The 26717-nt window shown below is 30.5% G+C and overlaps 7 protein-coding genes across 7 annotated transcripts; 3 read left to right on the top strand and 4 right to left on the bottom strand.

The window, feature by feature from the left end:
* Window positions 1–2160: 2160 nt before the first annotated feature.
* LOC142223788 (uncharacterized) lies at window positions 2161–3552 on the top strand. The gene is made up of 2 exons (XM_075293641.1): window positions 2161–2610; window positions 2663–3552. Exons 1-2 carry the CDS (start codon window positions 2246–2248, stop codon window positions 3528–3530), a joined length of 1233 nt encoding a protein of 410 aa, XP_075149756.1. The 5' UTR covers window positions 2161–2245; the 3' UTR covers window positions 3531–3552.
* Window positions 3553–3702: 150 nt separating this feature from the next.
* LOC142223790 (uncharacterized) lies at window positions 3703–4731 on the bottom strand. The gene is made up of 3 exons (XM_075293642.1): window positions 4538–4731; window positions 4291–4438; window positions 3703–4214 (listed from the first exon to the last, which is right to left on the bottom strand). Exons 1-3 carry the CDS (start codon window positions 4665–4667, stop codon window positions 3761–3763), a joined length of 732 nt encoding a protein of 243 aa, XP_075149757.1. The 5' UTR covers window positions 4668–4731; the 3' UTR covers window positions 3703–3760.
* An 874-nt stretch (window positions 4732–5605) lies between these two features.
* On the bottom strand, window positions 5606–7792 carry LOC142223787 (uncharacterized). The gene is made up of 3 exons (XM_075293640.1): window positions 7600–7792; window positions 6301–6448; window positions 5606–6223 (listed from the first exon to the last, which is right to left on the bottom strand). Exons 1-3 carry the CDS (start codon window positions 7727–7729, stop codon window positions 5734–5736), a joined length of 768 nt encoding a protein of 255 aa, XP_075149755.1. The 5' UTR covers window positions 7730–7792; the 3' UTR covers window positions 5606–5733.
* A 288-nt stretch (window positions 7793–8080) lies between these two features.
* Ski6 (exosome complex component Ski6) lies at window positions 8081–8933 on the top strand. Its single transcript, XM_075293639.1, has one exon. The coding sequence runs from the start codon at window positions 8149–8151 to the stop codon at window positions 8896–8898; it is 750 nt and encodes a 249-aa protein (XP_075149754.1). The 5' UTR covers window positions 8081–8148; the 3' UTR covers window positions 8899–8933.
* Window positions 8917–10243, bottom strand: mRF1 (mitochondrial translation release factor 1). Its single transcript, XM_075293638.1, has one exon. It carries the CDS (start codon window positions 10177–10179, stop codon window positions 8956–8958), a length of 1224 nt encoding a protein of 407 aa, XP_075149753.1. The 5' UTR covers window positions 10180–10243; the 3' UTR covers window positions 8917–8955.
* A 1298-nt stretch (window positions 10244–11541) lies between these two features.
* On the top strand, window positions 11542–13659 carry LOC142223784 (uncharacterized). Its single transcript, XM_075293637.1, has 7 exons — window positions 11542–11681; window positions 11762–11933; window positions 11993–12117; window positions 12177–12341; window positions 12417–12679; window positions 12807–13134; window positions 13191–13659. The coding sequence occupies exons 1-7, from the start codon at window positions 11663–11665 to the stop codon at window positions 13463–13465; spliced, it is 1347 nt and encodes a 448-aa protein (XP_075149752.1). The 5' UTR covers window positions 11542–11662; the 3' UTR covers window positions 13466–13659.
* Window positions 13660–16098: 2439 nt separating this feature from the next.
* LOC142223783 (queuosine-tRNA galactosyltransferase-like) lies at window positions 16099–23768 on the bottom strand. Its single transcript, XM_075293636.1, has 5 exons — window positions 23663–23768; window positions 23212–23590; window positions 22835–22965; window positions 16488–16980; window positions 16099–16410 (listed from the first exon to the last, which is right to left on the bottom strand). Exons 1-5 carry the CDS (start codon window positions 23693–23695, stop codon window positions 16214–16216), a joined length of 1233 nt encoding a protein of 410 aa, XP_075149751.1. The 5' UTR covers window positions 23696–23768; the 3' UTR covers window positions 16099–16213.
* Window positions 23769–26717: the final 2949 nt, after the last annotated feature.

The raw sequence follows: 26717 nt of genomic DNA, 5'->3' as shown, positions 1-26717 counted from the left end.
TAAAATTTGCAAAATCTCATCGGTTCTTTATTTGAAACGTTAGATTGGTCCATGACATTTACTTTTTGAAGATAATTTCATTTAAATGTTGACCGCGGCTGCGTCTTAGGTGGTCCATTCGGAAAGTCCAATTTTGGGCAACTTTTTCGAGCATTTCGGCCGGAATAGCCCGAATTTCTTAGGAAATGTTGTCTTCCAAAGCTGGAATAGTTGCTGGCTTATTTCTGTAGACTTTAGACTTGACGTAGCCCCACAAAAAATAGTCTAAAGGCATCAAATCGCATGATCTTGGTGGCCAACTTACCGGTCCATTTCTTGAGATGAATTGTTCTCCGAAGTTTTCCCTCAAAATGGCCATAGAATCGCGAGCTGTGTGGCATGTAGCGCCATCTTGTTGAAACCACATGTCAACCAAGTTCAGTTCTTCCATTTTTGGCAACAAAAAGTTTGTTAGCATCGAACGATAGCGATCGCCATTCACCGTAACGTTGCGTCCAACAGCATCTTTGAAAAAATACGGTCCAATGATTCCACCAGCGTACAAACCACACCAAACAGTGCATTTTTCGGGATGCATGGGCAGTTCTTGAACGGCTTCTGGTTGCTCTTCACTCCAAATGCGGCAATTTTGCTTATTTACGTAGCCATTCAACCAGAAATGAGCCTCATCGCTGAACAAAATTTGTCGATAAAAAAGCGGATTTTCTGCCACTGATTTTGGTAATAAAATTCAATGATTTGCAAGCGTTGCTCGTTAGTAAGTCTATTCATGATGAAATGTCAAAGCATACTGAGCATCTTTCTCTTTGACACCATGTCTGAAATCCCACACCCAGAGAAATGGTTGGTTGCAATTCGATCATTACAATGAGGAAATTATGTCAGTAACTTATTTTTTGTTACAAGAACAAGGTTTTGATTATTTTCCCCATTATACATCCAACACGACCATAAAAAAGTTCACAGGATCAAAACGAAATTTCCATAACCATTCAATTAGTTACAATAACCAATGCCGATAAATTTGGTTTTATGCTGCATAAAATTGTTGAGCTAACCACCAGCATAGTGAGACCTACATCATGGGAATCAACAAATGATTGGTACAACCAAAAGTTGGGTATACTAATAGAATCTTAGTTCAATTATAGCACGGGCGTAAGGTAGTTGTTGCAACAAATAAATATTTATATCAACATCGACATGGTAAATGGTATGACGCTACAAAATTTGCAAAACGGGGAACAGCATTTACTCGATAATAGTCCGCAATACATTGAATAAAGTTTATCACATAGAAAAGAAATTGCCTTCAGGTAAGTATCGCACCGATTTATAAAAAAGGAATATTACAAAAGTTTCCATAAAAATTGCAGGCTTCATACACCAACAAACACAAATACTTTTTACGGCAAGCGAGCTTTTTTTTATTGTATTAAGCATACAGGACGAGTCTAAGTCGATCTGTATTTATATCTAGAGGATTAAGGAAGAAATTTCTGGCAAGCATATATCGAATTAGTTTTTTTAGTTTGACCACATAATTGCAACCTAATAACCATCTGTCATTGGTATACAAACATTACCTATAAAAAATTGTAAATTGTAATGTAAATTAATCTCACATATCTGTAGATCAAAAGCCTTTGTTGTTAGCACCTTTTGTATTTATTCTCGTAGTTTATTATGATTGTAAATCTTGTAATAAATTAATAAAATCTCAATATAATCTGCCCTTTCATTTAATATTGGAATTTGGTTAGGATAATAATAAAGAAAATCGAGGGCGGTTGCACCAACAAACAAAACAATTAATATGAGATTGCGACAACCAATGCAAAGTTGATCCAACATACTACCACGCAGTTACAATTGCCAAATGTTAGTTGTGCTGACAGATATCATTGATAGTTGATGGAACCACCTGCTTTCGGTTGGCAAATAATTCGGTTGAGGCAACGAATTTGTTTTCTGGGTGCACGTGATCTGTCAAATACTAATGCATGAAAATCCTAACCTCAAAAGAATCACCCTTTATTAGCAGATCGAATTTGGAGCTTTACCATTGCCTTAAATTGTAACATGAGATCGAACCATGCAATTGCCAAGCATGTACGTACTGCGTTGGAAAAAATCAACCCTCAAATCGTCGTCTTCATAAATAGTATGGCAGGCTTCATTGTTTACATATGAAACACATTAACAGCGTCGGTTTTGATTCTTTCGAAAATATATTTGTACAAAAATGCAGCATTTCAATAAAGTAAAGAGCACCAACAATACCCTGATACGATATGACTATATGGAAAAGTTCATGGAAATTTTTAAAATATATTTGGCTTTTGTAAATTTCGTTGATGTTGTGTGCCCCAATAGCAATCGTCTTGTGTGGACTAGGGAGGAGTTTTCACAGAATGAACGAGATATGCATAGTCTCTTTAATCAAATATTGGATTTGATCAAACAAAAGAATAATCGGGAATTTAGAAAATTCACACGGATAAATATTTCTACTTATGAACGCTTGCTTAGGGTATTAAAACGAAAGCTGGCCAAGTACTCTCAACGAAAGCCAATTCCACCAGAATGTCGTCTATTAATAACATTGATGTAAGATATTTAAACTCAAGTAAAAAATAAACTATACTTCTATTACTTTCAGATATTTGGCCTTTGATACACCTCGGCCATTGTTGTCCATGGCATTCCGATTAGGCATGTCCACTTTAAGAAAAATCATTTTGGAAACGTGCGAATGTATCTCCACTGAGCTTTCCCGCTATTTCTTGACCAACCTAAACGATGACGATTATTATGAGCTAAGTGATGCTTACATGGAGGCAACGGGACTACCAAATTGCTTAGGAGCTTTTGATGCCTTGCAATTCTTGACAGAACGCAAAACCCGCGACCCCATCATTTTGCTGGGTTCCTGCAACACAAAATATCAAATTGTAAATGTAGATGTCGGATTGATTCATGAAGTCGTTGAGAATGATAATTTTATAAGGAATTTGTTTCAAGATAGTCTAACCTCCTTGCCAGAAGCTATGCAAATGCCCGATACGGGGTTAATGATACCATCCTATGTATGTTGCCCGAACACATTTCCACTGGTGAAACATACCATGAAACCTTATCCTGGTAAAATGTTGGGACCCAATAAAAGCAATTTCAACGAGCGCTTAAAGAAGTGTACCGACTATCTAGATAATTCATTTGGAGTTCTCCTCTATAAGTGGAGAGTATTGCAGAATAAATTCACTTGTTTATCGGAAACCGCTTGTCACATTGTTCGATCTTGTGTTATTCTGCATAATTTTGCGATTGAACATGATCGTTCATATTTTTATAAAGAATTAGTAGATCACATTGATCCGGAAACACAGGAAATGAAGAACGGCGTTTGGAGAGAGACATTAACTCTTCCAAAGTCAAAACTATATGAGAAATTTGAGAGAAATTCTGAAGATGAAGGATTCGCTAATCGAGATGTATTAAGAGATTATTTGTGTCGAAATAACTTGTAATAAAATATAATTTTAAGATTCATATCATGTAATATGATTTACTTATATCTGGAACCAAACGACCATCGACATAAGTCGATATAATGCAAAATATGTCCTTATTTATTCATGCCATAGCTATAAAAAGGATTTGAATGGGAAATTTAATTTATCTATTGAAACGATGAAAGTCTCTAGCTCAATTCGAAGATTTATTATATATAACTTGTACAAAGAAAATTTAGATAAAATTACGATTCATACGATGTGGTATGCTGTGAATTCAAGATTTCTTGAGTAACAACTTCCAAAACCCTTTGCTGGAGCCGCATTAAGTCTATGGGTTGTAATTTAGCTTCTACCACTTGTATTGCAACCGAGTTGAAAAATGTTTGTGTGGCCGAAGCAGGTGTGAAATGTTGTTTAGCACTTTGTAATAAATTTGTCATTTCTTGACAAGCTTCTGTTATGATAGTTTCTTTATCGAATTTTTTCTTCTTTGGTACATCTTCGACTTGATTTGCAGTAACATTTTGAGCAGAGTTGGTTGTAGTATTGCCATCAAATTTTTTCAAGTAGTCATTCAAATCAAAATGTTCTACTTCGAATTCACCTTCAGTGTTGGAATAATGCTGCTCTTCTTGCTCAGCCTGAGAGTCTTGATCCGATTCTGCGTCATTTTCTATTTTGTATTCCACTAACTGTCTGGAGAGAGAGAGAGAGAAGGAAAAGAAATGACCAATTGAACTACGATCCTTTCAAAATAAACTTGGTGTCTTACTCAATGTATTGATCTTTCAGAAATGTGAGGCAATTCTGATATTTCCAATTTCTGGAAGTTAAAGCATCCTCCTCGTCACCTTTTTTTCGAAGAAGTCGTTTCTTGTAAGTATCCCGTAAATTTTTCCATTTGAGTCTAAGCGTACTGGCTACAAATAATAACGATATTTTAAATATTTTTGATTTGTTTTTGCTCTATTTCGCCGCCGTCCCAGTTGTGCCATGCACTCAAAAGGCGGCATACTTACGATCTCTCCTCAATTTTCTAGCTATCTCGTCCCATTTTGCCATTTTCTTTTCCCGGTAGTGAAGACTACGAAATTTTTTATCATACATAATAGGATTTGCTTTAATAAAATCTATTAATTCGAACTCCATTTTACTTCTTCTGAAACTGAAAACGATTCAGCGTCACAAATTATTAGATTTTATGAAACAGATGTTTTTTGTTATTGCCAGATTTATAAAATAAGGACGACTTCTCTCCTACATTTTGGCGGAAAAGCACAATAATGTTGTAATCGATTGGCGTCGCTTAAATAAGCATTTCCGTGTTCATTGAAAATTATTGAATTTATAGGCAGATAAGAGAATGCCGTGCTGAGGTCGTATATCACAGGAGAAAATATAACTTTTTCCCCACGACGAAGAAATGTTTAGGCGATTTTATTCTTCTGCTAAATAAAAACAGAATATAAAATTCTACACATCCAGATCTTTCAAAAATTGACCGATTTTTACGCCAATTCTTGTTCTCTACAGATACATTGATTGATTCGAATGCGCACTTGAGTATAATGTATACGCACAAGCATATTTTTGTAAATGGACTGGGATGTCTATACCATTCTTGGACTATGAAGATATCACTTGATCATTTTAAACATCTGATGACACATTTTTGTCAATCTTTAGGATAAAAATATGTTCTCTTAGTCCTGCACGTATCCATACAGTATTAAACGGAAACATGCCCCTTAATTTATGCAACAATAAGCACGAATCATTGGTATACACTAAAATATTTGTTCTCATCCCTACCGAACGCTGTGGGACAATTGTAATTTCGGAGGTTTAGAAAGCCCCCGAGATATGAATTCGGGAGATAGGTCAGAGTTGATTCTTTTGACATAAAACTAAAAATTGGCCTTCAAGAAATAAAATCTGGCGGTCGTTCAATATGAATTTTGAGTAGAAATTTATATCAAATGTTTTTGTTTATTACCTTTTATTAGTAATGCTAACATTGGAATAGTTGCTCCATAAATTCCAATAAACATCAAAGAGATGGAGAAATTTTTATTACAAAGTATCACTTAAAAGCGAAATGATTTTGGTGTTTATTTGAATATATAACATGCATCAAACCATTTCTATTTGTAAACTCCTATTTTATACCCTAAATACTAGTTCTTGTACAAACTCTAACTCTGATATACATATATCACATCTGAATAATATATGTTGTCGGATTTTGTCCATCCTGGCACATTAGAATTTCTTGAGTGACCACTTCCAAAACATGTTGTTGTAATCGCATTAAATCTACGGGTGGTAAATTTGCCTCCTCTACTTGTAGTGCCATCGAATTGAAAAATATTTGTGTTGCAGATGGTGGTGTAAAGTGTAGCTTAGCGCTCTCCAACAAAGATGCCATTTCTTGTGCTGCTTCTGTTATAATAGAATCTTTGTCAAGTCTTTTCTTTTTGGGTAATTCTTCGGGATTTGTTGTGTTCGCTGCGTTATTGGTAATGTCGAATTTTTTAAGATATTCATTTAAATTGAAATTTTCTACTTCAAAATCGGGTTCATTCGAAAGTAATTGATCTTGATCATCTTCTTCATCATCCTGGAGTTCTTGAAACTCTTCCTGTAGTTGTTCTTCAAGTTCTTCCTGTAGTATTTCTACGTCTTCCAATTTAAACTCTACTTCTCTTTGTAAAAAAAAAACAAATATTAATAAACACAAGTATCAGGAGTTAATGCTAAATTCTTTTAAATGAATACTTACTGTGGATATTGGTCTTTTAAAAACGCCAGTTCTTCTTCATATTTCCAAACTTTAGTTGAGGGCGTTTCTTCTTCCTCAGTCGTTTTTCGGTGTAGTCTTTTCTTATAAGTATCACGTAGACTTTTCCATTTAAGCCGTACAGTATTTGCTGTAATAGTAGACATCAAAACGTCATCATATTATTTTTTTAATAGGATTTTGCAATGGTCTACTCTTTAACTTCTAATTAGACGAATAAATCATTTTATACACTCAAACTCACAAGTCTGCAAAAGTTTTTAGACCAATTTAGACCATATTAAAAACTACCAATGGAGAAAAGGAGAACTATATTTTTAATGTATCGTTTTTCTATAGTTTTTAGTTTCTGACAAAACTAACTCATCTGTCGTGTTCAAACAATAGGATTCAGACACTGATTCGTTTTTAGTCGACTGTTTGCAATTTTTCTGCAATGGCTCTTAACAAATTTCTTTATGTGTAATATTCTCTTATGCCCTGTTTCTGTATATCGAATGAAAACCCATTTGAGAGAAAGGCCGTCACTCGAATTCGAATTAATTTGGGGTTTTCTATTGGTATCGTTTGTACGAGAATACATCGATTATCAAAAATGAGTATTTTCAAATTTTTAACCTGAAAATTCATTCAAATGTTAACAATATTTCTACTTCTTTCTTGACACATATTGTATTTGTTCGTTTCTTACTCGACAACAAACAAAAAAGTGACTTGCCTTTTGAAATAGAGGATCCGAAATCAATTTTTGTTTTCGTTTGGAATACGAAAGAAATCTTTCGTTCAATATACAGGAACAGGGCATTAATTCCACGTTCGTCTATAATTTATTGACGTCGATGCTAGACAACGTACGAATCTAACTAATGGTCATGTTGACGAAGCTTTCAATTTCATTGGAATACAGTGAAGGGGAGGGGAGATTTATTAACTGATCTGTGTGTATGAAGGCGTAGTCTCTAAATTTTACCAATTATACTCAGAATTAGGTTAAATTTCCTGAGGTTCGAACTCCATCATTAAGGAAATTCTTACATCCCATTATTAAACTACATCCTTTTCATTAAATATTGAAATTTGGCGTTTGAGAATCCTATTGTAGTCTGAATCAGCAGAGCACTAGTGGCCTATCAGTTATATATTTTGTTGTATTTTTGTTTTTTTTTTATCGGTCTGATAATTCCTAATACTTAGGAAACTTTAGATCTGTATATTCATGCTTCCATTGATAAAACAAATATTTGTCCATAAGCTGCTAATAGCACAGCTTTCTTTACTTACGATCTTTTCGAAGTTTTCTTGCAATTTCATTCCACTTGCGTTCTTTTTGTTCTTTGTAAGTCATGCTACGGAACTTCTTATCATATAGAATAGGATTTTCTTTAACAAATTTTATTAGATGAAACTCCATTGTATTTTATTTCAATTCTTGTAATTTTTAGCACCAAACTTAAAAAAGCGTCATATGTTTTTGTTTTGCCATAGTTGCCAGATTTGTAAAATCCTGAAAAAGCAACATACCAAAATGCATTTAGCTGACGCCTAGGACTGCTTAATTTACTGAATATAAATAATAATATTATAGTAATTATTTTAAAAGAAAAGTTAAATTTTCAAAATCGTAATATAATTAAATACTACAACCATTTTAGACTCTTTTAATCTTTAATAAATCAAATGTCTTCGTTTATCTATATACGCAGATCGCCGAAAAATTAATTTAGGCTACGTGGACAATCAGCTGATGCTTCAGTTAAAAAAAAATGCCTTCAATTAAATGTTTACATTCTTACACGCGGTGGTTTGATTTTAGTCTCTATTGTTTAGAAAATGTCTAATGTGGAATTATTAAGTGAACAGGGCCTTCGGCTAGATGGTCGCCGTCCCCATGAGTTACGTAGAATAAAATGCAAACTGGGCGTTTTCGAACAGCCAGATGGAAGTGCCTACTTGGAACAAGGAAATACAAAGGTGCTGGCTGCAGTCTATGGTCCACATCAAGCTCAAAATAAAAAGATGGATATTAATGAGGTCGTTATCAACTGTCAATATAGCATGGCGACTTTCTCAACAGCTGAACGAAAAAAACGGCCTCGTGGGGACAGAAAATCCCAAGAAATTACCTTGTACTTAAGGCAAGCCTTACGTGCCGCTATAAAAACGGAATTATACCCAAGATCTCAAATTGATGTTTATGTGGAAGTTCTACAAGCTGACGGAGCCAATTATGCTGTTGCTTTAAATGCTGCTACCTTGGCGCTAGTGGACGCTGGTATATGTCTGAAAGAGTATGTTGTTGCATGTACGGCTTCACTAAGTAAAAATAACATTCCTCTAACCGATGTCTCGAATCACGAGGAAATATCTGGAGGCCCAACATTAACTATTGCATCTCTACCAACTTCCAATAAAATAGCCTTCATGGAAATGACACAGCGTTTTCATTTGGACAATTTGCCAAAGGTAATCGACCAGGCCTTGGCTGGATGTCGTGAGATACAAGCAATTATGGAAACTGCAGTTCGAAAACATTTAATGCAAATGGGTTCGGCTGGTGATTGGAGTAATATTGCCAAATAAAGAACAGACAAAATAATTTACATATATAACAACAATTTATTATCTTTAACAGTAGTTTTATGTTTTCTTTTCCTCTGGAGCCTTCCAGTTTTCTACTAGCTCTGCCAGTTTCTTTTTCCTGATTTCAAAGGCAACTTTCTGCATGAGGTTACGCAAATGTTCTCCACCTTGTAGATATTCTTTAAGATTGTGTACTGTACCACCTTGAATGCGATGATCCGTTATTCTGTCTTGAACAAAATTATAGGTTCGAATTTTTTCATTCCTATCCAAATTTCCTTGTTGGGCCCTACGTGTAGCCTTTGTGGAAGCTTCTGATGACTCTAATTGGATTTGTTCCAATTTGGCTTTTAATCGCTTTAAGGCTATTTCCTTATTTTTGATTTGTGATCTTTCTGACTGACTTTCAATTGCTATACCAGTTGGTATGTGTAATATTCGAACAGCTGAATCAGTAGTGTTCACGTGTTGGCCACCAGCTCCGCTCGCCCTTTTAGTTTCTATCTTTAGATCCTTGTCGGCTATAACAACATTAATATCGGCTGGCCTTGGAATAACTGCCACAGAAGCTGTGCTCGTATGAATCCGCCCCGACTTTTCAGTTGCAGGTACCCTTTGAACTCGGTGAACTCCACCTTCATAACATATCGCTTTGAATGCGTCTTCTTCATTGATTATGACATTTGCATGGCGCAAACCACCTATGTCAGTTGTGTCCTCTGCCAACACCTCATAATCCCAACCACAGTTGTCGAAATAATTTACATACATATCGAAAAGTTCTTTGGCAAATAGCATAGCCTCTTGTCCTCCCGCACCAGCATTGACTTCAAAGATTAATGATGGATAATACTCACTATCTGTTAGTAGTTGCATTTTTGTTAAAAGTTCCACTTCGGTTTTTTTCATCAAATCGGTATATACTTGATTCTCTTCTTCGATCAATTGTCTCATATCTTCATCTTTTTCGGCTTCGATATCCTCTTTGGAGGACATGTTTCCTTTAAGGGCTCTATGCTGTTCCAACATTTTTACAATGTCTGACAGTTGATTCATTCTCTGATACTCTTTGGCGCTTCCAGAAGAATTTACCCGCAAGTCGTAGAACTCTTGTCTCAAGGTTTCCAGATACTGTTGCAACTTTTCACTTTGAAATTCTAAAACACTGGATGACGCCCACCGGTAGGTTCCCCCAAGAGTGCTTTTCGCAGTTCCCAACTTGTTCAACTTAATTAAGAAGCCGCTTTTACTTCTTAATTGCCAAAATATATTAAAAATCATTTTGGTGTCTAGAATGTTTTGTAATCAGAGGCAAAAAGCATGAGAAATATGTAAACAATACTTGCCGAGCGTGAATCATATGCTTTTCTGAGTTGCCAGAAGTTGTGGTAGTCGTAGGTGTTAAATACGTCGGCGTACTACAATAGGTCGGTTTTTGTCTGTGTAATTTAATAAAAATGTGGTACATATGAAAAAAGTTTTGTTTTCTTTTTGATAACCAAGCCTGAGGGACTAAAAACTACAGAATTGTTTGTACAGGATATGTACAAAATTGGGCAACACTGGAGTAAGTTTTCTTAAATAACAAAGGTCAGTATTAACTTTATTGTTCTGTAAAGACACCTCTTGCAAAATTTTCGGTAGCAAAAATTTTTTTAACAGCCTGTTTCAGTATGTCAACGATCTCTATCGATCGACTGAATTGCATAGAAACGGCTGATTTTTGGTTATAAATTCAGCTGTTTGTTTCCATTTCAGTCGATCGATAAAGCTCGTTCGATATACAGAAACAGGCTATAAGTCTACGTCAAAAAACCGTCTATGTATAGAGTGTAGAGAAACATTATACACAAAAACTGTTTATATTTGTTCCAAATATTCCTCAAATACATTGTTGATTATTTACAGACCTCTTAAAACTTTTATACACACAATGACTGTTATAAATTAAATGTTTGCTGCCATGAGTTGCCATGAGGTGCGTAGCAGCTTGCGAAATTGAACGCTACCAAAAATTTCGTTAGCATAAATAGCAATGCATTTCTTATGGGAACTAAATTTTCGCTAGAGGTGCATACCGGCCTTAAAAGCAGAAGAACTTTTTCGGCAATTTTTATTATAACTTGGTGGGGAATACAACTGATGTGCGTCTTTCAGGTAAACTTGTGTGAGGAGAACGACTTGTTTAGAAATTCTTATATAGTGCGAATGTTTCAAACACCAAAATATGTTATGTGTGAACGCTCTATAATACGTCGTTCACACTATACCCTTTTTTATTTCTACGTCTTCTTGGGGATGATTCGCCGTTCAGACGAAATGTCAGTGTGTGCAAAGAATCTTACAATGTTGACAATCGATACGATTTGTCGGCGATGACTAAATAATGGACATATGTGTTATCGATCCCATAAACATGCAGCGGTATCGATTATGCTTTGGACTTAACTTATAATGTGGCCAATATATGGGATATGTTCGAGACGAGGACTGTCGTCCGGATAAACTTATATCTGGACGACGCATAATGGTCTTTACTCGATAAATTTGGACTACATTGCAAAGACAACAGCGACGCACCGTAACCGGATAATTTTCAGCAGCCGCCAACATTATATAAATTCCCTCAAATAGGTAGCAAATTCTAGATGTGGCAACTCTGTAATAAATAAAAATAAAGTATATTTTGTGTTTGTTCGAATAGGCAATTGTGTGAAGATTTGCTGAAATAATTTGTAAAACAATTTAGCCCCCCCTTAGAACCATGTCTAATTCAGCTGCCGGTATTTATTTATTGTTCAATCTATGATTTCCAATTAAATGTAGAAGTTTTCTAAGTCAATTTTCCTAACATCATTTTCAGGGCAATGGGTAAAATTTTTCAATGCGTCCGGCATACCTTCACCAGCCGCGGCTTCTTATGCCCATATATTTGTGGAGAACAGAATTCAGATCGATATGTTGATGGATTTAAATAAAGAATATCTACGAGAAATGGGAATCACTCCCATGGGTGACATTATAGCCATATTGAGGTCGGTATATAGAAGATTATGTAAAATTAGTCAAATAATGATGCAGAAAATTAATTCAGGCATGCTAAAAATGTAAGCGAGCAGACAGCAAGGGAAAAGGTTTTAAGTACAGATATAGTTCCAGTGGCAGCGGTACCAGCGAACCCAGTTTTACCATTAAATAAAACGACAATAAGACTTAAATGTGAGTTTGTATAACTTCATTTGATAACTATTGTTAAATATTCTCTATTTTGATATTAGCTACTGCATCTACAGCAACACCTCCATCGACATCTTCGGCCATTGTGGCTCCTATGTCTGTTAAACCCAGAAGGGTTTTGCCGGAACATGAAGGAAAATACAAAATTAAATTACCATCTGGAACAACAGAAAGGAGTAAGCAAATATTGGCTAAGCAAGCTAAATGTAAGTAATTTACTCATATGTACAGATGAATCCTTTTGAGATAACCCTTACATTTATATTAATCTATATTTTCAGTATATTCTGATCGAGAGGCAGGTAGGGAAAAACCAACAATTTTCAAAAGACTTGCCATCAACTCCAAAGAAACAATAGACCTTGAGGAAGATTCAAGTGGATCATCAACCGGCAGCTCTGGCAAAGTCAAGGTGAAAATAACGGGAGTAGGAAATAAAACACAAACATCGTCATCCATATTTTCTCGTCTAGGGGGCAAAGAAGATGATGTGATTGCAATGACAAAACAAATTAAACCCATATTGAAAAACACAGCAAAAAATGTAAGTATTTAAAACTATTAACTTATAAGAGTTAATATATTTATTTACCTAATTATAAATATAATAACCCTATTGTATTCGAGTTTTTCTTTGGATAAAGAAGCACAATTAATTAATCTACTTGCAGAGACTATCTACCATTGTTAAAGCCAAAACTACTGTACCGGTACCAATAGCAAAACCTATGAAGCAAAAAGTTTTTCTGGTTAAGAAAGTCCCTCTTAAAGTAGATACGGATAATGATCATAATAATGGACGTGTAGATAACACGGATGACGAAGCTTATGACGATGAAATGGATATATCAGGCGGTAGTGAGAAATTCGTAAAATTTGCCTCAACAGCTGAAGTTAGAGAATTTCCTACCAGAAGACACAGCTCACCAACTAAAAAGTCATTTAATGCAAGGCAGGACATGATGAGGGAAAAACCTGTCAAAGCCAGACTTGGTTTAAGTAAACGTTTATCTTTATTATCAATTTATCGTTGTTACTCACAGTCTTCTTTACAGATTCGAAATCACATGGCGTTAAGAAACCTGCCAATTTTAAAGCCATATCACCTACAAAACAAAAAATGTTGCCAAAAATGAAAGCCGATTTAAGACGTGAGGTACCAGTCCACAAACGTCTTGGTAGTACATCTAAATCAACAAGCCCTTCCGCATCGGTATCCTCTATTTCGAAGCGTTTAGGCAAAGTCCACGTTGCCAGTAGTATAAATGCACAATCTTCATCTAGAGGCCAAAAATCCTCAGTATTCGATCGTTTGGGTTTTAACACATAGTTATTTATAGGATTTCAAATACTCTATTTTATCGTTAAGTACGTATTTTTTTTTGCAATTTAATATCCATAAATATCGGTTTGCCTTTGTGATGCAAAGGTTAGCTTATGTTTAAGGTAAGCTTGATTTCTCACCCGACATACATTTTGTTTTCAGGCTATAATTAGAACTAAATAATAATTAATTTAAAACAATTCCGAAAAACTATTTTTACATCCAGACAACTCAGTCCAAATCTACAGGAAAATGTGAGTATGAAATTATTTTATATTTTTAGCAATTGTAATTGGGAGGAAGGGTCGATGTACATCCTCCGCAAATGAAAAAAACGACAATATTGGTCATTGATTCTTATTTTTGGGTGGCAATCACGGTTGCCACAGTTGGCAGACTTCTACCAAAAATGGTAGATTTTTTATTGTTTGGTAGATTGGTAGATTTATTGATGTTTTGGTAGATTTTGCGAAAAAATCCTCTCCAGCTAAGAGACTTCAATTCTTAAAAGTAATAAAATGTTGGCAAATTTTTCTATAGAAATAAAATTTTGAAAAAAGAAAAAATTCTATAGAAATACAACTTTCTATAAAAATAAAATTTTCACAAAATTTTCTATAAATATAAAATTTTGACAAAATTTTATATAGAAAAAAATTTTGACAATTTTTTCTATAGAAATAAAATTTTCAGAAAATTTTGTATAAAGATAAAATTATGACAAAATTTTCTATATAAATAAAATTTTGACAAAATTTACTATAGAAATAAAATGTTGACAAATTTTTCTATACAAATAAAATTTTGACAAAATTTTCTATAGAAATAAAATTTTGACAAAATTTTCTACAGAAATAAAATTTTGACAAAATTTTCTATAGAAATAAAAGTTTGACAAAAAGTTTCTATAGAAATAAAATTTTGACAAAATTTTCTATAGAAATAAAATTTTGACAAAATTTTCTATAGAAATAAAATTTTGACAAAATTTTCTATAGAAATAAAATTTTTACAAAATTTTCTATAGAAATAAAATTTTGACAAAGTTTTCTATAGAAATAAAATTTTGATAAAGTTTTCTATAGAAATAAAATTTTGACAAAATTTTCTATAGAAATAAAATTTTGACAAAATTTTCTGTAGAAATAAAATTTTGACAAAATTTTCTATAGAAATAAAAATTTTAAAAAATTTTCTATAGAAATAAAATTTTGACAAAATTTTCTATAGAAATAAAATTGTGACAACATTTTCTATAGAAATAAAATTTTGACAAAATTTTCTAAGAAATAAAATTTTGAGAAAATTTTCTATAGAAATAAAATTTTGACAAAATTTTCTATGGAAATAAAATTTTGACAAAATTTTCTATAGAAATAAAATTTTGACAAAATTTTCTATAGAAATAAAATTTTGACAAAATTTTCTATAGAAATAAAATTTTGACAAAATTTTCTATAGAAATAAAATTTTGACAAAATTTTCTATAGAAATATAATTTTGAGAAAATTTTCTATAGAAATAAAATTTTGACAAAATTTTCTATGGAAATAAAATTTTGACAAAATTTTCTATAGAAATAAAATTTTGACAAAATTTTCTATAGAAATAAAATTTTGACAAAATTTTCTATAGAAATAAAATTTTGACAAAATTTTCTATAGAAATAAAATTTTGACAAAATTTTCTATAGAAATAAAATTTTGACAAAATTTTCTATAGAAATAAAATTTTGACAAAATTTTCTATAGAAATAAAATTTTGACAAAATTTTCTATAGGAATAAAGTTTTGACAAAATTTTCTATAGAAATAAAATTTTGACAAAATTTTCTATAGAAATAAAATTTTGACAAAATTTTCTATAGAAATAAAATTTTGACAAAATTTTCTATAGAAATAAAATTTTGACAAAATTTTCTATAGAAATAAAATTTTGACAAAATTTTCTATAGAAATAAAATTTTGACAAAATTTTCTATAGAAATAAAATTTTGACAAAATTTTCTATAGAAATAAAATTTTGACAAAATTTTCTATAGAAATGAAATTTTGAAAAAATTTTCTATAGAAATAAAATTTTGCCAAAATTTTCTATAGTAATAAAATTTTGACAAAATTTTCTATAGAAATAAAATTTTGACAAAATTTTCTATAGAAATAAAATTTTGACAAAATTTTCTATAGAAATAAAATTTTGACAAAATTTTCTATAGAAATGAAATTTTGACAAAATTTTCTATAGAAATAAAATTTTGACAAAATTTTCTATAGAAATAAAATTTTGACAAAATTTTCTATAGAAATAAAATTTTACAAAATAAAAATTTTTTGTTTGGTAGTTTTTCTTTGTAAAATTTTCTCCAAATTTTGGTAGATTATATTTGGCTCGAGTGGCAACCGTGAACTGGGAAATTCTTGAGAGTACGGTTAGTGCTAAACAATTCCATAGTGTCGATCTTCAATTCCGCAGAGTCACTTTTGTGCAGCGTGTCATATATTTGTAGGCCATTTGAATGCCATAATTCGTGCCAATGGTAGCCAATTCGAACAAAACCGAACTGCTTCTAAAATGTGATGTTATTTCCGAATTTTTTGCCTTTGAAACATAAAAAAACTGTAAATAAAACTAACATGTCATATATACTAAATATAACTTTATAATACCCGAATAATCTAAAGCTAATATCACTAAAATATTCCGATAAAAAAAGGGTTCCACAAGAATAAAACCAAGAGTTCAATGTATTCGCATCTATGTAAATAATATATAATCCTGGCCTTCATTTAGTTTTAAACTCTGCAAATTCATTTCAAAATCTCCATTTGTCAAATCCAATTTCATGCATACAACTATTGGTGGTTGCACTTTAGTAAAATGAACTATGGGTATGCTAAATGTTTGTTGACGACTTGGACAATCAAAATATCTATAGAATTTATTGATTTTATCTGAAATTAAAAAAAAAATGAAATAAAAAACAAGAAATAATAATTATTGGTAGGCATATTACAAAAGCTTAGCTTACTTTTATCCACATCACAAAATGTTTTAACCATTTTCTTTTGTTCTTCTGGTAAATCACGAAAAAGTTTTCTACCTTGTTTTCCAGCATTCCATATTGAAAAGCCTTCTGACCATGGCTTATATCTGAGTACATTGTCTATTAAATGTTTCAAGCGTATTTTCCATATAGTATCAGATTTAATAGTGAATGTTGTGGCCTCATTATGATATCGATATTGCAGTAGACATTCATCGACTCGCATTACTAAACCGTTGTTATCTAAATGTTTATAGAAAAATATCAAATCTTCAGGACACCCTTGTCCTTCCTCGGAAAAACCTCCATTTATTCTATCATATACATTACGATGACACATCCATGTTGGCATTATAATTGTGGGACCATTAGATGTATATATTTGTGTCATTAGTTTATCTGAACTTAAGTCATTGGCCCATTTGGTATAGCGACATGTGGCATTAGCAGGTATACGTATAAATTTGGAGCCTATTATCTGAAACAAGTGATATTAAGAATGTTAGGAAATTAAAGAGACAATTCCTTCTTACAAAGACAACGCGGATTCTTATAATATTCAGTTTTTATAAATATAAGAGGAGTGGAATCATGTTCTATTAGGACAACTCTAGGCCATACACTTCGCTAGTGACTCTCCAGAAGCTCTGGGAGCTTGGTTGGGAGCTTCTTATGTATCCATTTTATACACTGAAAAAATGCATGACCGGTTCCAAAGATTTTCTCTTCACTCTAATGATTTTTGGTATTGATTCTGAGCCCAAGGAGCGGAGAATTGTAGCAAGGACAAATTTAAGATACAATTTAAGTTTTGCGTACTTAATTCTGGGAAACAAAGTTTAATTTATTCTTTTTTTCAGCTTTTTTCTTCATGTGCTATCAAAGTGCTTTAAAAACATGTTAACGACAACTTAAATATCTAAATTCAGACTCGACTAAAAGTAGAAATTACTCTTTGTTTCAAGTAAAAATGTATTTAAAATAAAGTGTTGAAAACCTTCTCCTATTTTTAAACGCTTTTTTGCTTTGTAGTCAAGTTGACCTTATTAAAACAAAATTTTCTTTTATATTAGGATACCCAATTTTAAGTCGAATCGCTTAACTATAAGGACAAAACGACATCATTGAAAACTTTATTAACTTTTGGACATGAAAAAAAAACTTTATATCAGAGAAATACGTCTTTTAGGCTAAGCAAAATTCGCATTCGTATTTTAAGGACATCTTTGGCCTCCCGACAATATTTTTTTTCAGTGTATACCAGATCTGCACCAAGTGATTACAATCAGTTTATGTACATAGCGAACAATTTAGATATTGCAAAATTTGTTTCAAGAGGGTTTGTGTGATAATCGACTGTCTCAATTCTGTTGCCAGTATAAACGGGGGCCGAAGACGGACCACTCTTCACCAAGCCAATGCGAGCTCGGCTCAAACAAAAGCATTTCTGAGTACTCAAAACATCGACCTGATGGGTCATTCGCACGGTTGCCACAGTTGGTAGAATTCTATCAAACATGGTAGATTGGAAGAATTGTATATATTTTGGTACATTTTGCAAAATATTCCTCTCCAACTAAGAGGTACTTCACAAATTTTCTATAGAAATAAAATTGACAAAATTTTCTATAAAAATAAAATTTTCTATAGAAATAAAATTTTGGCAAAATTTTCTATAGAAAGAAATAAAATTTTGACAAAATTTTCTATAGAAATAAAATTTCGACAAATAAAATAAAATTTTTATAAAATTTTCTATAGAAATAAAATTTTGAAAAAATGTTCCATGGAAATAAACTTTTAACAAAATTTTCTGTAGAAACAAAATTTTGACCTGATGGGTCATTCGCACGGTTGCCACAGTTGGTAGAATTCTATCAAACATGGTGGATTGGAAGAATTGTATATATTCCTCTCCAACTAAGAGGTACTTCACAAATTTTCTATAGAAATAAAATTGACAAAATTTTCTATAAAAATAAAATTTTCTATAGAAATAAAATTTTGACAAAATTTTCTATAGAAAGAAATAAAATTTTGACAAAATTTTCTATAGAAATAAAATTTTGACAAATAAAATAAAATTTTTTTAAAATTTTCTATAGAAATAAAATTTTGAAAAAAATTTCCATGGAAATAAACTTTTAACAAAATTTTCTGTAGAAATAAAATGTTTATAAAAGCTTCTATAGGCATAAAATTTTGCAAAATAAGATTTTTTTGTTTAGATTTTTTTTTTGTAAAATTTCGCCTATAGTCCACCGAAGGAATTCTTTTTGTTCCCGCACATAAAAAATAAAATGAGAGGTCTACGTTTTTCGATACCTAAAGAGGCGGTTGATAGAAATAACATTTTGATAAAATTTTCTATAGAAATAAAATTTTGACCAAATTTTCTATAGAAATAAAAATTTTGATAAAATTTTGTATAGAAATAAAAATTTTGATAAAATTTTGTATAGAAAAGAATTTTAACAAAATTTTCTATAGAAATAAAATTTTGATAAAATTTTCTATAGAATAAAATTTTAACAAAATTTTCTATAGAAATAAAATTTTGATAAAATTTTCTATAGAATAAAATGTTAACAAAATTTTCTATAGAAATAAAATTTTGATAAAATTTTCTATAGAATAAAATGTTAACAAAATATTCTATAGAAATAATATGTTGACAAAATTTTCTATAGAAATAAAATTTTGATAAAATTTTCTATAGAACTAATATGTTGACAAAATTTTCTATAGAAATAAAATTTTGACAAAATTTTCTGTAGAAATAAAATTTTGACAAAATTTTCTATAGAACAATATTTTCTATAGAAATAAAATTTTAACAAAATTTTCTATAGAAATAAAAATTTGATAAAATTTTCTATAGAAATAAAATTTTGATAAAATTTTCTATAGAAATAAAATTTTGACAAAGTTTTCTATAGAACTAATATTTTGACAAAATTTTCTATAGAAATAAAAATTTGGGCAAATTTTTCTATAAAAAAAAAATTTACAAAAGCTTCTATAGGCATAAAATTGTGTAAAATAATTTTTTTTGTATTTTTTTTTTTAAATTTGCTCCTTATACTCCACCGAATGAATTATTTTTTTTTTCCCGTACATAAATAATAAAATGGGAGGTCAACGTCTTTCGACACGTATAGAGGCGGTTGATATGTTCATAATTCATGTTTTGGAGATATTCTATAGAAATAATATGTTGACAAAATTTTCTATAGAAATAAAATTTTGATAAAATTTTCTATAGAAATAATATGTTGACAAAATTTTCTATAGAAATTTAATTTTGACAAAATTTTCTATAGAAATAAAAATTTTGAGAAAATTTTCTATAGAAATAAAACTTTGACAAAATTTCCTATAGAAATAAAATTTTGACAACTTTTCTATAGAAATAAAATTTTGACACAATTTTCTATAGAAATAAAATTTTGATAAAATTTTCTATAGAATAAAATGTTAACAAAATATTCTATAGAAATAATATGTTGACAAAATTTTCTATAGAAATAAAATTTTGATAAAATTTTCTATAGAAATAATATGTTGACAAAATTTTCTATAGAAATTTAATTTTGACAAAATTTTCTATAGAAATAAAAATTTTGAGAAAATTTTCTATAGAAATAAAACTTTGACAAAATTTCCTATAGAAATAAAATTTTGACAACTTTTCTATAGTTCTATTAGTTCTATAGAAAACTTTGTCAAAATTTTATTTCTATAGAAAATTTTGTCAAAATTTTATTTCTATAGAAAATTTTGTTAAAATTTTATTTCTATAGAAAATATTGTTCTATAGAAAATTTTGTCAAAATTTTATTTCTATAGAAAATTTTGTCAAAATTTTATTTCTTTAGAAAATTGTGTCAAAATTTTCTATAGAAATAAAATTTTGACAAAATTTTCTATAGACCAATATTTTCTATAGAAATAAAATTTTAACAAAATTTTCTATAGAAATAAAATTTTGACAAAATTTTCTATAGAAATAAAATTTTGACAAAGTTTTCTATAGAACTAATATTTTGACAAAATTTTCTATAAAAATAAAAATTTGGGCAAAATTTTCTATAAAAAAAAAATTTACAAAAGCTTCTATAGGCATAAAATTTTGTAAAATTAGATTTTTTTTGTATTATTTTTGTTCCCGTATGAATTATTTTTGTTCCCGTACATAAAAAATAAAATGGGAGGTCTACGTCTTCCGACACCTATAGAGGCGGTTGATACGTTCAGAATTCATGTTTCGGAGATACCTCAATAAGAGTGGCAAAAGTACTTCGACTTCGATTGGTTCGAAACTGTATAGATTTTAATGGGGAATATTTTGAAAAACTATAAAACGATTTTCGATGATTAATATTTGTTGTTGTTCTCTAAATCCGAAATATAAAACCAAATCCTCGTATCAACTTTTGTACTAGTAAAAACTTTTATTCAGAATAATGCGTCTTCTATGATATGCTAAAATGGCATTCGTATTTTAAGGACGTGAAATATTTGTGCTTGCGATAATAGTTTTTTTAAACAAAAAAAATCTGATTCAATCACAAAATTAATTTATTTAATTAATTTTTTTTAAATTTCTTTAATCACGAAAATGATAGTATAAATGACAGTTTTAATTGATCATCAAAAAGAAACATACTTGGTTAAAAAATTAATTGATTTCACTAACAAATTTCAATTAATTTTTTAATTGATTGAATTAAATTTTTAATTGATGTTGATTGCAAAATTCAATTAAGTTTTTAATTAAAAACAAGTAAGGAAAGTCTAAAGTCGGGCGGGGCCGACTATATTATACCCTGCACCACTTTGTAGATCTAAATTTTCGATACCATATCACATCCGTCAAATGTGTTGAGGGCTATATATAAAGGTTTGTCCCAAATACATTTAAATATCACTCGATTTGGACAGAATTTGATAGACTTCTACAAAATCTATAGACTCAAAATTTAAGTTGGCTAATGCACTAGGGTGGAACACAATTTTAGTAAAAAAATATGGGAAACATTTAAATCTGAAGCAATTTTAAGGAAACTTCGTAAAAGTTTATTTATGATTTATCGCTCGATATATATGTATTAGAAGTTTAGGGAAATTAGAGTCATTTTTAGAACTTTTCGACTAAGCAGTGGCGATTTAACAAGGAAAATGTTGGTATTTTGACCATTTTTGTCGAAATCAGAAAAACATATATATGGGAGCTAAATCTAAATCTGAATCGATGTCAACCAAATTTGGCACGCATAGCTACAATGCTAATTCTACTCCCTGTGCAAAATTTCAACTAAATCGGAGCAAAAACTTGGCCTCTGTGGTCATTTGAGTGTAAATCGGGCGAAAGCTATATATGGGAGCTATATCTAAATCTGAACCGATTTCAACCAAATTCGGCACGCATAGCTACAATGCTAGTTCTACTCCCTGTGCAAAATTTCAACTAAATCGGGGCAAAAAATTGGCCTCTGTGGGCAAATGAGTGTAAATCGGGCGAAAGCTATATATGGGAGCTATATCTAAATCTGAACCGATTTGGCTGATATTTTGCAAGTTTTTCGAGACTCATAAAATATTCGGATGTACGGAATTTCAGGAAGATCGGTTGATATACACGCCAATTATGACCAGATCGGTGGAAAATATATATGGCAGCTATATCTAAATCTGAACCTATTTTTTCCAAAATCAATAGGGATCGTCTTTGAGCCGAAACAGGACCCTATACCAATATTTAGGACAATCGGACTAAAACTGCGAGCTGTACTTTGCACACAAAAATACATTAACAGACAGACAGACAGACAGATAGACAGACAGACGGACAGACGGACATCGCTAAATCGACTCAGAATTTAATTCGAAGACGATCGGTATACTAAACGATGGGTCTCAGACTTTTCCTTCTTGGCGTTACATACAAATGCACAAACTTATTATACCCTGTACCACAGTAGTGGTGAAGGGTATAATGAAACTAGGTTTAATCTATAACTATTTTCCATCCTTTTTAGTTTGATAGTTTCAAAAAAAAAAAAATAATAATAATAATTTTAAAAAATATCCATAATTTTTAACTGTCTCACTCTTCCGAGTTTAATTAAAAAGTTAATTGTATAAATTAATTTTTTAATTAAAAATTATAAAAATTTCAATCATTGACTTAATGTCTCTAGTTTGATTAAAAAGTTAATAGTATCAATAAATGTTTTAATCGAAAAAGTTTTCAACTTCAATCAACTTTTTAATTGGGAATATTTTGGTGATATTTTTTCTGTGCAGTGTGATATACGAAAAACACTTACCGCATTCTTGTGCTGTCTTGCCATGGAATATTGTTTTGCAATACGTTCCGATAGCATTTCATCATCTATATCCTGGAAACACAAATAGTTTCCATTTGAAACTTCAATGGCTCTGTTGCGGCCATAGCCAACTGAAAAAAAAAATATGTGGAAAAATTACTCTCTACATATGGTTTTATTATTTAAATAAACTCATACAGTAAGCAACAAAAGTCATGGTACCTATGGTAATATTTTGTAGTGGTTATTTTTAATTTACTTTACTAAAATTTATAACTTTACTTTAATAAAAATAAAAATAATCTCTAACAGTTTGCTTAAGTTTATGGTTGGAAAAATTATGATTGGTATCATGGCTACCATGATACTCACTGTACCTCCTTTTGTCTTTCCTGTCTCATTTTGCCTTATATGCATTTGAATGTAATAGGTTTCTCTTAGGATTTTTTGCCATGCACACAACAAATTGTAGGTATTATCATAACTGCAATCGTCAAAGACGCAAATTTCTATGTGTAACAACGGCATGGTATTTTGACTTGTTGATTTGGGCGCCGGAAAGGATGTTGTAGCTACAGCGGCAAAGTTTGAAATTGTTGGAGAGGTCATGGTGGTTGTTGTGGTGTTTGACACAAACAGATTCTGCGCTTGATGTTGACCATTTGTTTGGTGTTTTGGTACAGCTGTTTGTTTAACTATCGATTTCATACAACTATCAATCCATTTAGCACCATTTAAAACTGTAATAATCACAGACTTGGCGAAAAGAAATAAACATTAACCAAAATACAATCAATGATTTTGAATGATTTTTCCACAACAACTTACAATTAAGTCTTTTGTTTCTTCTATTTTCGACATTGATTTGTGAGGAGGAATGTCTTGATGTCTATCGTATCATGTAGCCGGAGTAAAATGTTAAAGTTATTCTGAGTTGTTCTATGGTAGAAATGAAATAGATGTTTGTGTGCGTATGTGTGTATATGTTTTTTGTGCAATGGCCTCCTCTCTATAAAAAATGTCAATTATCATCTCTTTAGCTCTCTTTCTATGATTGCTGCTGTACTTACAACGAAACACATTTCGTTGTTTGTCTACAAACAGGAGAGTGTGAATTTTATCTTTTGTATTGCTTGTAAAGTTTGTATTAAGTTTTTGAAAGATTTGTTATGTTTTTTTTTAAGTAATTTTTGTGGTATGTTTTTAAATGGCATGTAATAGTTTTTCCTTCCATCCATTAGTTCCCACTAGAGTATGATCATTATTTGATAAATGTAGAGTATACGTAATAAGGGACAAAAAAAAGTAAAATCTAAAATAAATCAGTAAAAACAGTGTAAATTTATACATTTTTGATGCAAATCATATTAAAATTTGATGGGGAATAATAGCCCAAAGCAATTTTTCACAAAGTTTATATTCTTTATAATGGATTATTTAATCGGGGGGAAATGGCGATTTCAGAGGCTAAACTCGAACTTAACACCCACCGTAAGATTGTAAACAGGGTTGCCATTTTGGTCCGATCGGACCAAATGGAATTTGGTTGATTTTGGTCCATTTTCGTCAAATTGGATTTTTTTGGCTAAATTTTCTACACAAATAAAATTTTGGCTAAACTGAAAAAACAGTGAACCCATCACGAAGAAAACTTTCGGTTAATTTTTGAAAATGTTGAATATTTTTAGAAATTTTTAACTAAACAGTATTACAAACGCTAGCATCACTCCGATATCACAAAAATAAGTAAATATTTTTCGACAAATTCAAGAAAATTTAGTAGACATAATTAAGTTTTTTCACTTGTTAAAAAAAAAAAATGTTGTAGTTTGAAGGAAAAAATTGGAGTTCAAAATTGCAAGAATGTCTTTAGTGACATACGAAGTTCATGATGAACGCATTTCAAGTAAAATTTACAAATTTAAAGAAATAATAAACTATGCTGTGAGAAATACGAATTTAGTAAATCTTTATGGTTATTTTATGTATAATTTTTTCCCGTTTCTCAGTTAATTTAACTAACGTATGCAAAAAATTATTAGAGTAAAGGAAACTTTCTCCAAACTTAATAGTTTCATAAACTAAAATAAAGTTAAATTGGCTTTAGTGAAATAGAGAGTTCACTTTTTTTTGAGTGTATAGAACTTAAATTTTGACAAAGTTTCCTAATGAAAAGAAATTTTCACAAAATTTTCTATAGAAATGAAATTTTGACAAAATTTTCTAATGAACTAAAATGTTATTAAAATTTTTCTACAGAAAATTTTCTACAGAAATAAAATTTTGACAAAATTTTCTACAGAAATAAAATTTTGTCAAAATTTTCTATAGAAATAAACCTTTGTCTAAATTTTCTATAGAAATAAAATTTTGGCTAAAGTTTCTATAGAACTGAAATTTTGAAAAAATTTTCTATAGAAATGAAATTTTGACAAAATTTTCTATAGAAATAAAATTTTGGCTAAAGTTTCTATAGAACTGAAATTTTAACAAAGTTTCCTAATGAAAAGAAATTTTGACAACATTTTTTATAGAAATGAAATTTTGACAAAATTTTCTAATGAACTAAATTTTAATAAAATTTTCTACAGAAATAAAATTTTGACAAAATTTTATACAGAAATAAAATTTTGACAAAATTTTCTATAGAAATAAAATTTTTGCTAAAGTTTCTATAGAACTGAAATGTTGACAAAATTTTCTATAGAAATGAAATTTTGACAAAATTTTCTATAGAAATAAAATTTTCACAAAATTTTCTATAGAGATAAAATTGTGACAAAATTTTCTATAGAAATAAACTTGTGACAAAATTTTCTATAGAAATAAACTTTTGTCTAAATTTTCTATAGAAATAAAATTTTGGCTAAAGTTTCTATAGAACTGAAATTTTGCCAACATTTTCTATAGAAATGAAATTTTGACAAAATGTTCTAATGAACTAAATTTTAATAAAATTTTCTATAGAAATAAAATTTTGACAAAATTTTCTACAGAAATAAAATTTTGTCAAAATTTTCTATAGAAATAAACTTTTGTCTAAATTTTCTATAGAAATAAAATTTTGGCTAAAGTTTCTATAGAACTGATATTTTGACAAAATTTTCTATAGAAATTAAATTTTGGCTAAAGTTTCTATAGATCTGATATTTTGACAAAATTTTCTATAGAAATGAAATTTTATTGTTGTTTTTGATCTCAGCTTAAAGCCATGCATTGACTAAACTACAAGTGTAGCTTAACCAACAGAGGAAAAGTATGTTTGTCAAATTTATTTTGGCAAAGCCCTATAGACTGCAAGATGGTTGGATGTAAGCTGAGATCAAAAACAACAATAACGATTGAAGAGAAGCCAACAATAACAAACAAAACGAATAAAGATAGAGGAAGCACGCTCAAAAACAAACCCAGCCAAATACATTCAAATCATAGACACTCAAGAGATAAGATCATAAATGCAAAGGGGAGGAATTTACTAAGCCTAATAGAGGATATAGGTGGTATCGTTTTAAATGGTAGAACAGGAAGTGATATTGAAGGTCAATATACTTTCTGTGGGGTAATGGGTAACACAGTAATTGACTATTGCATAAGTTCATTGAGCCTTCTGTCATATATTGATGATTTCAAGATATTATCTAAACCGTTCTCGGACCATATGCCACTGTCTGTGAGACTCGTGATTCCATGTTCAGACAATCGGAACGAGATATCGCGTCCATTGCATAGGCTTTTCTGGGACAACAGATATGCTACGACTTACCAGAGAAATATTGTTCGGATTTGTGATCGGAATATGTTTTGTCCGGACGGATCAGTTGATGGTATGATCAGTTATATTGTCTCTACAGTGAGGCAGGCTTATAGCAAGCCACGAAATAGG

Source organism: Haematobia irritans, chromosome 2 (assembly GCF_050003625.1).
Source record: "Haematobia irritans isolate KBUSLIRL chromosome 2, ASM5000362v1, whole genome shotgun sequence".
NCBI lineage: Eukaryota > Metazoa > Arthropoda > Insecta > Diptera > Muscidae > Haematobia > Haematobia irritans.
Note: the sequence above shows the minus strand (reverse complement) of the source record. Positions and strands in the feature narration are given on the sequence as shown.

Excerpts from the sequence above, each read along its gene's own strand:
- LOC142223787 (XM_075293640.1), bottom strand. The coding sequence starts at position 7,729 with ATGGAGTTTCATCTAATAAAATTTGTTAAAGAAAATCCTATTCTATAT. Across the intron at positions 6,449-7,599 it reads AAGAAAACTTCGAAAAGATC|CAAATACTGTACGGCTTAAA; the intron begins GTAAGTAAAGAA and ends CTACTATTACAG. Across the intron at positions 6,224-6,300 it reads TTAAAAGACCAATATCCACA|AGAAGTAGAGTTTAAATTGG; the intron begins GTAAGTATTCAT and ends TTTTTTACAAAG.
- LOC142223790 (XM_075293642.1), bottom strand. The coding sequence starts at position 4,667 with ATGGAGTTCGAATTAATAGATTTTATTAAAGCAAATCCTATTATGTAT. Across the intron at positions 4,439-4,537 it reads TAGAAAATTGAGGAGAGATC|CCAGTACGCTTAGACTCAAA; the intron begins GTAAGTATGCCG and ends TATTATTTGTAG. Across the intron at positions 4,215-4,290 it reads CTGAAAGATCAATACATTGA|ACAGTTAGTGGAATACAAAA; the intron begins GTAAGACACCAA and ends CTCTCTCTCCAG.
- mRF1 (XM_075293638.1), bottom strand. The coding sequence starts at position 10,179 with ATGATTTTTAATATATTTTGGCAATTAAGAAGTAAAAGCGGCTTCTTA.
- LOC142223784 (XM_075293637.1), top strand. Across the intron at positions 12,118-12,176 it reads AACGACAATAAGACTTAAAT|CTACTGCATCTACAGCAACA; the intron begins GTGAGTTTGTAT and ends TTTTGATATTAG. Across the intron at positions 12,680-12,806 it reads TGAAAAACACAGCAAAAAAT|AGACTATCTACCATTGTTAA; the intron begins GTAAGTATTTAA and ends ATCTACTTGCAG.
- Ski6 (XM_075293639.1), top strand. The coding sequence starts at position 8,149 with ATGTCTAATGTGGAATTATTAAGTGAACAGGGCCTTCGGCTAGATGGT.
- LOC142223783 (XM_075293636.1), bottom strand. The coding sequence starts at position 23,695 with ATGTCGAAAATAGAAGAAACAAAAGACTTAATT. Across the intron at positions 22,966-23,211 it reads GACAGGAAAGACAAAAGGAG|TTGGCTATGGCCGCAACAGA; the intron begins GTACAGTGAGTA and ends TTTTTTTTTCAG. Across the intron at positions 16,981-22,834 it reads CAAGACAGCACAAGAATGCG|ATAATAGGCTCCAAATTTAT; the intron begins GTAAGTGTTTTT and ends CACTTGTTTCAG.
- LOC142223788 (XM_075293641.1), top strand. The coding sequence starts at position 2,246 with ATGCAGCATTTCAATAAAGTAAAGAGCACCAACAATACCCTGATACGA. Across the intron at positions 2,611-2,662 it reads CGTCTATTAATAACATTGAT|ATATTTGGCCTTTGATACAC; the intron begins GTAAGATATTTA and ends TATTACTTTCAG.